An 11,193-nucleotide genomic window follows, 5' to 3' on the forward strand; every position below is an offset into this window, starting at 1 on the left:
AACCTATCTAGATCATGCTTTGAGATGAGATGTGAATTTTATAAGCAATCTTCGGCTTCACATTCATATGTATGAAAAAAAAGACATTTTAACATGATTCAGATGATTTTTTAATGGAATAGATGAAGACCAATTCTTTTTTTTTCTGTGATATATAAATCTGAATGCATGTCCTTTGTTGTGGATCTGTAAGCCTCTGACAAGATTCTACAAATTTGATAAACTCGTCATGGAAATTTTTTTGTATCTTCAAAAAGCGCCACTAGTTTACTACCTCACTGGTTCAAAAAAAAAAAAAAGAAATCATGAACCAGCAGAGATACAGATTGTGGGATGGGATCAGTCCAAATCAGAGACTAATTCATGAGCACCCTATAAGCAACTTTTTTTTTTTTGGAAATTCCAATGCATACGACCCAGCTGTCCGACTCACATACGACCGAATTTAATCAATGGTTGTAAACGGCTACAGTGTATACAAATATGCTCTCCTTAATTTATCTATGGTTACATGTCTCTACTTGTACATGAGTTGTACAACTCAATCACTAATAAATTCTTTTGTTAAATGATTAGACTATGAACAAAAGTTTCATGGCTGATATGCAACACTTTGATAAATACGACATCCTTTTAAGTATTCGTATTTCTCTACAAATAAACAAAAGATCAAAATCGATACTCCCATTCTTTTAGAGCAGGTACAATAACACACTATAAAGATGAGAGATAAGAGCACCGGGCTATAGATTTGTAGCCAACTATAGCACAGACTCTAAGACGCATATGTGTATGATAGATGGACCATATATTAATTGTGTAGTATATGTTTATATATAACTATTGTATGAATTAATTTAGAGTCAACAGTTGGCTATACTATTAAACTTGCTCTTATGTCGCTATATTTTGGAAGCGAGGGAGAGAGTAATAATATTTTATATTTAGCATAGCAGCAACAACATTTATTATTGCGTGTTGAGATGTTGTATAATAACACTGAGTGAGCCGTTAGCCTGAGCTCCAGGCGAATTCACTTACCACCATAATCTTCTTCTACCTGGATCTGGAGAGAACGATAGGATTTCAACAGTCACACGCGTGCCCCCGCCGCCGCTGCCGCCATCGTCACCCTTGCTGGATTCACCGAGGAAGAGGCTGACTCGTCGGATCCCTCTTCATCGATCCTGCTGCTTCGCTTGCCGTTCGCGTGAAGCACGGGAAGGAAGCAGGCACTGCAGCCATTCCAGATCTGATACCGTGCACGACAGTGAATGCTGAATCTTTCATGGTTTGTTTGATTGAATCAATTGGTAACCAGCTGAAAGAAATTGTTGCAGGTTTTGCTAGATGCGTGGATCTAGGGATTCTTTTTCTTTTTCCTTGTGTTTTCCCCTTCTGTTTTCCCTTCATGATGTATGCAAGTGATTTGTTTATCAAAAGCTGGGTACTACATTGATTTATTTGGAGGAACGATACAATTTTGCCTCTTTTATCCCTTCTTCTAATTAGTACTACTTGACTTAGCGGTTCTCATCCAGATCCTAATCATGTTTCTTCCTCTCAGGCAAAGGTACACAACTAAACAAGTGGCTGCCTGTCCTGACCAGGCCATCTTCATCAGCTTGACAGCTTCTTCTATGCCTGCTAGGCATGCAATTTTCTCAGGCACCGTTCTCAGGGTATCAACCAAAGGAATAAGTTTATCGGAGGTCCCTCAACTTAACAGCGAGATTTTTTGAAGTCTCTTAACCACAAAACCAGAAATATATACCTCTAAACTCACACAAACCGTGCACTCAAGATCCTATGATCGGTGGCGCGTGAACCTTATGTGCACGGTTTGTGTGAGTTTAGGGGTACACATTTCTGGTTTTGTGGTTAAGAGATCTCAAAAAATCTCGCTGTTAAGTTGAGGGACCACCGGTGAACTTATTCCATCAACCAAATGGGCCCGGAATCTGCGATTTAATTTGGGCCGTAACGGGATTTGAGGCCCATTAGAGATGGGGGAAGCCCATTAGGCCCAAAGCGCGAGCACCATAAAAACCCTAGCCGCCCTCCTCCCCTTCCTCGCAGCCGCCTCCACTCCTCTCTTGTCTCCTAGCCCTAGCCCTAGGGCGCGCGTTCGCTCGCCGCCTCGGCAGGTAAGCGTCGATCGATCCCCTCGCCGGCCCTCTCTCTCTCTCTCTCTCTCTCTCTTCTTGTTGAGGCAGGTTTGCTTTGTATGCTCAACGCTAATCCGGTCACTGATCAGTCACCCACATGCGAAGAACACCTCTTTTTTTTTTATACATTTATTTATCATCCGATCTAGCAGGATATACATGGTTTTCTTCAAATCTTTTCAGTACTGAGTGCTCTAGTTTTGTGGCGTCTAGCCTCTTGATTCGCTCTCTCGTAGATCGGATGGTCCTTTTCTGTATTTTGACTGCACATGATTAGGTTGTGAGTTTTGAGGATAGCAGTAAAAAATGAATTGATGTGTTGTTGATAATAGCCACAACTAATCTTTGGTATCATCCTAAACTCGATTTGGTTGGTTTGGCATCTGGATTCTGTGAATTTTCCTTACGCTTATTAACTGTTCCTGACATAGTTGCGGGGAGTTTTTTAGCTTAAGATTGCATGGGTTTCATTTTTTTCGTTGGCTTCTAACGAGGAGGCCCCTTTGCTTTTGTGAACAGGAATTTGCATCGCTAGCGTGATCATAAGCTGCCAAGATGGTGAAGTTCACGGTTGAAGAGCTGCGCAGGATTATGGACAAGAAGAATAACATTCGTAACATGTCTGTTATTGCTCATGTCGACCATGGTATGTGCTACAAGATTCGATCTATTGAGACTAACGAGGTTTTACAGTACTACTTCTTAATTCTAGCAGTTTGTGTTGTATTTCGCTTTTCCTATTGTATCTTGTTTGCATTTGTCCTCTAATGATGTATATTTTCATCCGTCCATCCATAATTCCACCTGATTGAGACATGTATTGATTTCTGTTACCTTCTATATATATGACTGATGCTTACTTTTATATAATACCAATTACTTGTTCATTTGAACATGCCTATAATTGTATTAGTCAATTATTTACTTGTTCATTTGAACATGTGTAATTGTACTAGATTTGACATGAAATCTCTAAATTTTACACTGCTTTACTTGTGTGATGCCTCTATGAATGTCCTATTAAAACAAATTTGTTTGAGGTTATCTATGCTTACTAAGCCTTAGGATTTTTTTTGGCCAAATCTCTAGTTTCTGTTCTTGTATTGCAAATAGTCAATTATCTTTCAAGTTGTGATGCTATTTGTGTTTTGTTGTATATAGGCTAATATGTTCAATGCTCATGCTCTACGCGTCATTCATTTCTTATGCCGAGTATTTGTTTAATTCTAATGTTTTTTGCTTTAATGGCATGCCTAATATGTGAAATTTTGTTGATTCTAACAAGGTTTTACTGCTTGGAGTGGTCTGATTCATAATTGTAACATGACTAACTTTGGACTATTTCTAAATTTCTAAATATTATGCTGCTGAAGTGTGAATTCATATGTTATATACTCCTTTAATTGGCTATGCAAGCATTTCAACTTTTCTGTAAATTTGCTGCTGACTATTCCATTTTCTGTTAGAAATACACTATGCTAATATGTTATGTGTTCCTTGCAGGCAAGTCCACGCTTACAGATTCCCTTGTGGCAGCTGCTGGGATTATTGCCCAGGAAGTTGCTGGTGATGTTCGCATGACTGATACCCGTGCAGATGAAGCTGAGCGTGGTATTACAATCAAGTCCACTGGCATCTCTCTTTTCTACGAGATGAGTGATGAATCACTCAAATTATACAAGGGCGAGAGAGATGGAAATGAGTACCTGATCAACCTTATTGATTCACCTGGGCACGTTGATTTTTCTTCGGAGGTCACTGCTGCTCTTCGTATTACTGATGGTGCTTTGGTGGTTGTTGACTGTATTGAGGGTGTCTGTGTGCAAACTGAAACTGTGCTCCGCCAAGCCCTTGGTGAGAGGATTAGGCCTGTCCTTACTGTGAACAAGATGGACAGGTGCTTCCTTGAGCTTCAAGTCGAAGGTGAGGAGGCGTATCAGACATTTTCCCGTGTCATTGAGAATGCCAATGTCATTATGGCAACATATGAAGATACACTCCTTGGTGATGTCCAAGTCTACCCTGAGAAGGGAACTGTTGCTTTCTCTGCTGGTTTGCATGGCTGGGCTTTCACACTCTCAAGCTTTGCTAAGATGTATGCTTCCAAGTTTGGAGTTGATGAATCTAAGATGATGGAGAGGCTTTGGGGTGAGAACTTCTTTGACCCGGCCACAAAGAAGTGGACCAACAAGAGCACTGGCTCAGCTACCTGCAAAAGAGGTTTCGTTCAGTTCTGTTATGAGCCAATCAAGCAAATCATCAACACTTGCATGAATGACCAGAAGGACAAGTTGTGGCCTATGCTGCAGAAGCTTGGTGTGGTCATGAAGGCTGATGAGAAGGATCTTATGGGCAAGGCTCTCATGAAGCGTGTTATGCAAACTTGGCTGCCAGCCAGTAATGCACTTCTTGAGATGATGATATACCACCTTCCATCTCCTTCGAAGGCCCAGAAGTACCGTGTGGAGAATCTGTATGAGGGTCCTCTTGATGATGTCTATGCAACCGCTATCAGGAACTGTGATCCGGAAGGTCCTCTCATGCTGTATGTTTCCAAGATGATTCCAGCATCAGACAAAGGTAGATTCTTTGCCTTTGGCCGTGTCTTCTCTGGGAGGGTTGCAACTGGCATGAAGGTGCGTATCATGGGTCCCAACTATGTCCCTGGCCAGAAGAAGGATCTGTATGTGAAGAGTGTCCAGCGTACTGTTATCTGGATGGGAAAGAAACAAGAGTCTGTTGAGGATGTTCCTTGTGGTAACACTGTCGCTATGGTCGGTCTGGATCAGTTCATCACAAAGAATGCCACCCTAACAAATGAGAAGGAAGCTGATGCCTGCCCAATCAGAGCAATGAAGTTCTCAGTGTCCCCAGTTGTGCGTGTTGCTGTTCAGTGCAAGGTTGCATCTGATCTTCCCAAGCTTGTTGAAGGTTTAAAGCGTCTGGCAAAGTCTGATCCTATGGTCCTCTGTACCATTGAGGAGTCCGGTGAGCATATCATTGCTGGAGCTGGAGAGCTTCACCTTGAAATCTGCTTGAAGGATCTACAGGAAGACTTCATGGGTGGTGCTGAGATTATTGTTTCCCCTCCTGTTGTCTCCTTCCGTGAGACTGTTCTTGAGAAGTCCTGCCGCACAGTTATGAGCAAATCCCCGAACAAGCACAACCGTCTTTACATGGAAGCTCGCCCCTTGGAGGAGGGACTGGCCGAGGCCATCGACGATGGACGTATTGGCCCACGTGATGATCCCAAGGTGCGGTCCAAGATCCTGTCTGAGGAGTTTGGGTGGGACAAGGACCTCGCCAAGAAGATTTGGTGCTTTGGACCTGAGACCACTGGCCCCAACATGGTGGTCGACATGTGTAAGGGAGTTCAGTATCTTAATGAAATCAAGGACTCTGTTGTGGCTGGGTTCCAGTGGGCATCAAAAGAAGGTGCATTGGCTGAGGAGAACATGCGCGGCATCTGCTTCGAGGTATGTGATGTGGTTCTCCACGCTGATGCTATTCACAGGGGCGGTGGCCAGGTCATTCCGACAGCGAGGAGGGTCATCTATGCTTCTCAGCTCACTGCGAAGCCAAGGCTGCTGGAGCCAGTCTACCTGGTGGAGATCCAGGCACCTGAGAATGCCCTTGGTGGTATCTATGGTGTTCTGAACCAGAAGAGAGGCCATGTGTTCGAGGAGATGCAGAGGCCCGGTACCCCGCTGTACAACATCAAGGCTTACCTCCCCGTCATCGAGTCGTTTGGGTTCTCGAGCCAGCTCCGCGCCGCGACATCGGGCCAGGCCTTCCCTCAGTGTGTCTTTGATCACTGGGACATGATGACTTCTGATCCTCTGGAGGTGAGCTCGCAGGCGAACCAGCTGGTGCTGGACATCCGCAAGAGGAAGGGTCTCAAGGAGCAGATGACCCCTCTCTCGGATTTCGAGGACAAGCTCTAAGAAAAAACCCTTTTGGTCTCGCATATGTTTTTGCCATTAATTTACCTGTTCTAATAGCTCTTCTACTATTGTTAAAGAGTTACAAGACAAGTCAGAAATATGATGTGTTTGTTACACATCTAGTATCGGTGTTGGTAGTGTTGTGCTGTGGAACTATATATTTTGCTGTGTCGGGTGGTATGCAACAGATATGGAACTTTGATAATGTATCTGTTGATAGTTTTTACGGTCTTCTGAATCAGTTTCAGTTTGATATATCATATCCATATAGTACCTTTCACTTTCGTTTCTGCCGAAATCAAATCTAAACCCTCCACATAGATATTATTGTACGTGCCTGGAGTCGTGGACTAACTAGCTGCTTTGCTGTAACCTAACAACTCTTTCTTTGCATTAATCATTCTGTGCAACTTTATTCTTTCTTTCTTCAATATTGTTTCACTCGGATAAAAACTTTTGGAACATGTAAAAAGAAGCTACAATGGTTACATAATAAGAAAAGTCATCATGCAAGTAAGAAAAATATTTAAATTCACAAGACCATGTCTGTCTTCAAATTCACATCAATTTTAGTTATGAATTAACACTTACTGGTGCATAATTAATACACATTGAGAGAAAGTTTAATGGTTTAGTCTGTTTCTAGCTAAAACAATACAAAAAAAAATATTAATACATATTTTTTCAGCTAAAGCAATACAAAATTATTAATACATACTTTTTCAGTAAAACTACATACCCCTTCATAAAAGAATAGAGGATATATTATTAAATAAAACGCTCTCGGTGTTATTGATATTCAGACTCTTTTTTCTCGTTATTGTGTAAGATACTTTTACATTTATAAGAAACGTGATTATTACAAGAAAGCAGAATTATCTCCTCTTTTTCACATTGTTTAATTTTTTAATATAAAAAGAGTGATAGTTTTTCTGAAACAAACAGAACGAGTTTTTTAATATAAAAAGAGTGATAGTTTAAAATATTTTGTCGAATGATAGTTTTTACAGGCAGCCCTTATACTATTTATTCCCTCCGTCCCAAAATATAACAATTTAGAATTGGATGGGACACATCTAGTCTAATGAATATGGATAAAAGGCTGTCGAGATTCGTTGGACTAGAATATGTCACATACAGTTCTAGATTGCTATATTTTGGAACGAAGGTAGTATCATATAAACAACTAATATTTTTCATTGTTCTTGTCATTTTCGTAAATATCTACTCGTTTATTGTACGGACTGCCTGGTTTCGTCTTCCTCTGATCTTGGTCATGCTATCAATTTTTTGTGGCTTTTTTTTTTTTTTTTTTGCGTGTATGGTGGACGGCTAACTAGTTTTGGGAGATGAATGCATGATAGCAAAATTTGGCCTGTAAGATGCACTGCAACATACTCTGTCAAAAAAGCTTACCGCATTCCTTATCCTAGGTTATGTTCTATCCTTACCTAGGTTAGCTTTTTGGACAGAGAGAATAAGCTACAAGTTTTATAAGATGCATCGGAAATTTCTAGAATCTGTTGAAGAGATGAGCTATGAGATGAACATAACTCCAAGGATTTGGGGTTAAGGTTTCAACAGTTGGAATGTTGGTCTAGCTTAATAGAAAGCAAAGAAATGGCAGATTGACATAATTGTAAAGTTTGTTTTGGAGCAAAATTAGTTGAACATAATTCCACGAAAATTCATTTCACCATGGAACCAAGAAAATTCTCCAGATTTTAAATCTTACTTCAGAGGTAATAATTATTATTATCCGAAAACATAGCCTACAAGAGCCTGCCCGTATGTAAGTTTGGTTTTCTTCAGATCTTCAGATCGTTAAAATCATATTTTCTACACCCATGTGTCCATTCATATATTGATAGGGTTTCCAAATATTGAAAACAAATGAACAATCGCTAGAAAACGGAGCAATAGGAGATTAAAATGTTCATCACGGAAACATGCCATACCATGTGCTCAAATGTCGAAACAAAAGCGGGTCGCGGAACATATCATATTCGTTACAGGGTTCATTTTGATTTGAAGTTTTAGGCTACCAGAAAATAACATTTGGAAGCCAACCAGCTGACGATCGATATCAGCATCTTAAGCAGTGCGCAGGATGATGTGAACACCACTGTCAGTGTCCACAGTGTCACTCATCTCACCAACCTTGAGAGCAAATGTCGCATCTTCGAAGGGTTTCTGCATCTGCCTCCTCCCAAAAGTGCCTGCAAGGAGGGTTACGCCACGGTTAGAAAAGACCTATATTACTGGCAAAGATAGAACCCATACCAGAAAATCATTATGCATTATCTGTAAAGATAACAGTGCCCAAGAAGCACATAAAACATAAGTGGCCGTAATGCAACACAAAGATTGCAAAGTTATTCCCTTAAAGCTATACTTAAAGATGCGCACACACAGAGAAGAATATGGGTGCTTAGGTAAATTCTCTTAAAGAATTCTCGATTAAATATTTCTACTTGAAACAGACATGTGACACTCCCTACTCGGCATGCCGATGCTAAGGAATAATGAAGACAATGCCATAGGCTGATGGAAGACGTGTAATGTGGCTACAAACAAGTCTTAACAGAATAAACTTGCACAATAAAAGATGGATATCACAACATAATGGAATGACTGCAGAAGTGCTTGTTACACTGATATAACGCGTGCAACCAAACAATTGGGAAACACAAAAGGAAGAGAAAAAAAAATGGTGCAGTAATTAACTACAAAAAACATTTTATCAGAGGAGCTGACCATCAATGATCGAATGAAGGGAATCAACAGTAACACCCATTTGGGAATTAATACTCTAGTTTTCAGCATAAGCTATTCATCTGACTTGTATGCTCTTACAGCTGAACCAGCTCATTTCATTTGGCTTAATTTAGCCTGGTTAATTATTCTTGAAAGGCTATAGTTCTACCTGCAAAGTTAGCCCCAGTAGTGCACAAATTCGTTGACAAAATAGCAAATCTTGTATCGCGCAGACACTACGTCCACTAGTAGGTTGCAGACACTAACAACACAGATCCAGTGGGAGGCTGGTGATCTTTCATGATAAACAGACCAGCAAACTATGCCATCAGACCAAGCAAATTATTGGATGTCCTACTCATGTCATGACATCTGTGAATGTTATACACGAGTTAAAATTAGAATTTCATTAAATGCCTCATTTCACACTGTGACAAAAATGAGTAGATGATAGATGTGAACAAGCTAACTGATCCTTGTACAAACAGTTAGGCAACAATCCATAGATGATAGATGTGACCTACCTCCTCCTAGGAGCTCCAGGAACTCCCGAGCATATAGCTCTATCGATCGATAATTCTTGTTTGAGTAGTTACTGTTACTATTACAAACTTACACATAACTCCTGTATGGATTAAGGGTTGCAATTATAGCGCAAAAGTTGATTGAAGTGGCAAGATGAAAGAATCGCGTCTCACTCACAGAAGAAAGGTTGAAAGATCTCCTTGATTTGGCTACACCAACTAAGTCCGCAAGAAACGAATGGATGGGCCAAGAAGTGGATCTGAGAGAGAGAGATCAGATCGGGGGACGCACCCAGGTCGCCGCCACGGCGCGCGGAGGAGCAGTCGGAGTGGCGGGCGGCGAGGTCGGCGAAGTTGGCGCGGCCGGAGAGGATCTGGTCGCGGAGGTCGGCGAGGCGCGCGGCGGCGTCGGCGCGCGTGGTGGCGGAGATGACGCGGCCGTCGGGATCCTTCCAGGAGGCCTTGCGGCGGGAGCCCTCGTGCTTGATCAGGATGTGCGACGCCCTCACCGTCTCCGTCTCCGTCGCCGACGACGCCATCTCGATCTCCTCCTCTACTCCTCCTCCGCCTCACCAATACGCTTTCTGCGAATACGCTTTTCGAGTCCGTTTGTGCAAACCACATGGAGTAGTGATGAATGAATGAAATAAGGGTTTTAGAGTTGCTATAGGGTGTGTGTTTGCAAGAGCAAGTTACCAACACTCCCCTCTCGTTTTCCGCGTGCATGTTTTTCAAACCGTTAAACGGTATTTTTTTTGAAAAAAGTTTATATACAAAAATTATTTTAAAAAAAATCATATTAATCCATTTTTAAAAGAAAATTAGCTAATACTTAATTAATCACGTGCTAATGGACCGCTCCGTTTTCTATGCATGGGAGATAGGTTCCCAACACCACCTCCGAACACACCATAGTCCTAGTATGAACTTGACTTGAATTCCGGATGTTTTATTTTCCAAAATGATAACTTTAAAAGTTCCTCACTTGATATAAATTCCTAACACAGCCAAAATTATTCATATTGATTAAACCATATATATTTTGGTTGCTTGTAATTCCATTTAACTTTGTCAAATCGTTGTGACTTGTGTATATACTTTTCATGCTCTATAATCAAGATCATACACCCACATATTATGCACGTGCTAAACTTCTACACTGGAAGCTAGCATATATCCATTTCATCCATTCCATCTTTATTTCCACTATCCAAATAAATTCTCCATGCTTATATATGCTTTCTTCTCCTAAAAGAAAATCCATTTTGAAAAAAAGAAAAAAAAAGAGAAAATAAATATGGAGGGAAAGGCATGGTTATAAAAATAATGAAGTTATGCTCTCTCAATATTGAGCATGATATTAAAAAAAAGTAGCCATGCCCTCTACGTAATTATGAAAGGAGGATTTTTGAGAAGAAAGTAAGCACAAAAGAGAAGTATTTTCTTTATTTTTCACATTTCATTTCCACCATATACCACACACACACATTTCACGATCTTGATCTTGAGTATGTTTAGTCATCTATTTTAGTCCAAGTTTTTGACTTAGTAATAAATGTGAATACAAGTATGTCATGTTTGATTCCTACTAAGCTCCACATATTAACTTAAGAGTAGGAATAAAAAGGCAATTTGGTGAAGAATTCATATGCTTGGAGTGATCAAGTGAATCATTTGAGGAACTTGGATTTCTTTTGAAAAATCATTTGAAATCCTCCGGAATGAAAGTTGAATAAAGATTGGGTGATTAGTGCTCTATTTGCTGTTCTGTCTCTCAAGCGCTCAAGGCAAGGAAATGAA

The 11,193-nt window shown here is 40.6% G+C and overlaps 2 protein-coding genes across 2 annotated transcripts; one reads left to right on the plus strand and one right to left on the minus strand.

Annotated features, from left to right (window-relative positions):
• Nucleotides 1-2,075: 2,075 nt before the first annotated feature.
• Nucleotides 2,076-6,372, plus strand: LOC127769576 (elongation factor 2-like). Its single transcript, XM_052295172.1, has 3 exons — nucleotides 2,076-2,147; nucleotides 2,688-2,814; nucleotides 3,672-6,372. The coding sequence occupies exons 2-3, from the start codon at nucleotides 2,724-2,726 to the stop codon at nucleotides 6,110-6,112; spliced, it is 2,532 nt and encodes an 843-aa protein (XP_052151132.1). The 5' UTR covers nucleotides 2,076-2,147; nucleotides 2,688-2,723; the 3' UTR covers nucleotides 6,113-6,372.
• Nucleotides 6,373-8,012: 1,640 nt separating this feature from the next.
• Nucleotides 8,013-10,015, minus strand: LOC127769583 (peptidyl-prolyl cis-trans isomerase Pin1-like). The gene is made up of 2 exons (XM_052295176.1): nucleotides 9,686-10,015; nucleotides 8,013-8,331 (listed from the first exon to the last, which is right to left on the minus strand). Exons 1-2 carry the CDS (start codon nucleotides 9,930-9,932, stop codon nucleotides 8,207-8,209), a joined length of 372 nt encoding a protein of 123 aa, XP_052151136.1. The 5' UTR covers nucleotides 9,933-10,015; the 3' UTR covers nucleotides 8,013-8,206.
• Between the last annotated feature and the right edge of the window lie 1,178 nt (nucleotides 10,016-11,193).

The sequence above is a fragment of the Oryza glaberrima genome, chromosome 4 (genome assembly GCF_000147395.1).
Source record: "Oryza glaberrima chromosome 4, OglaRS2, whole genome shotgun sequence".
In the NCBI taxonomy this organism is placed as follows: domain Eukaryota; kingdom Viridiplantae; phylum Streptophyta; class Magnoliopsida; order Poales; family Poaceae; genus Oryza; species Oryza glaberrima.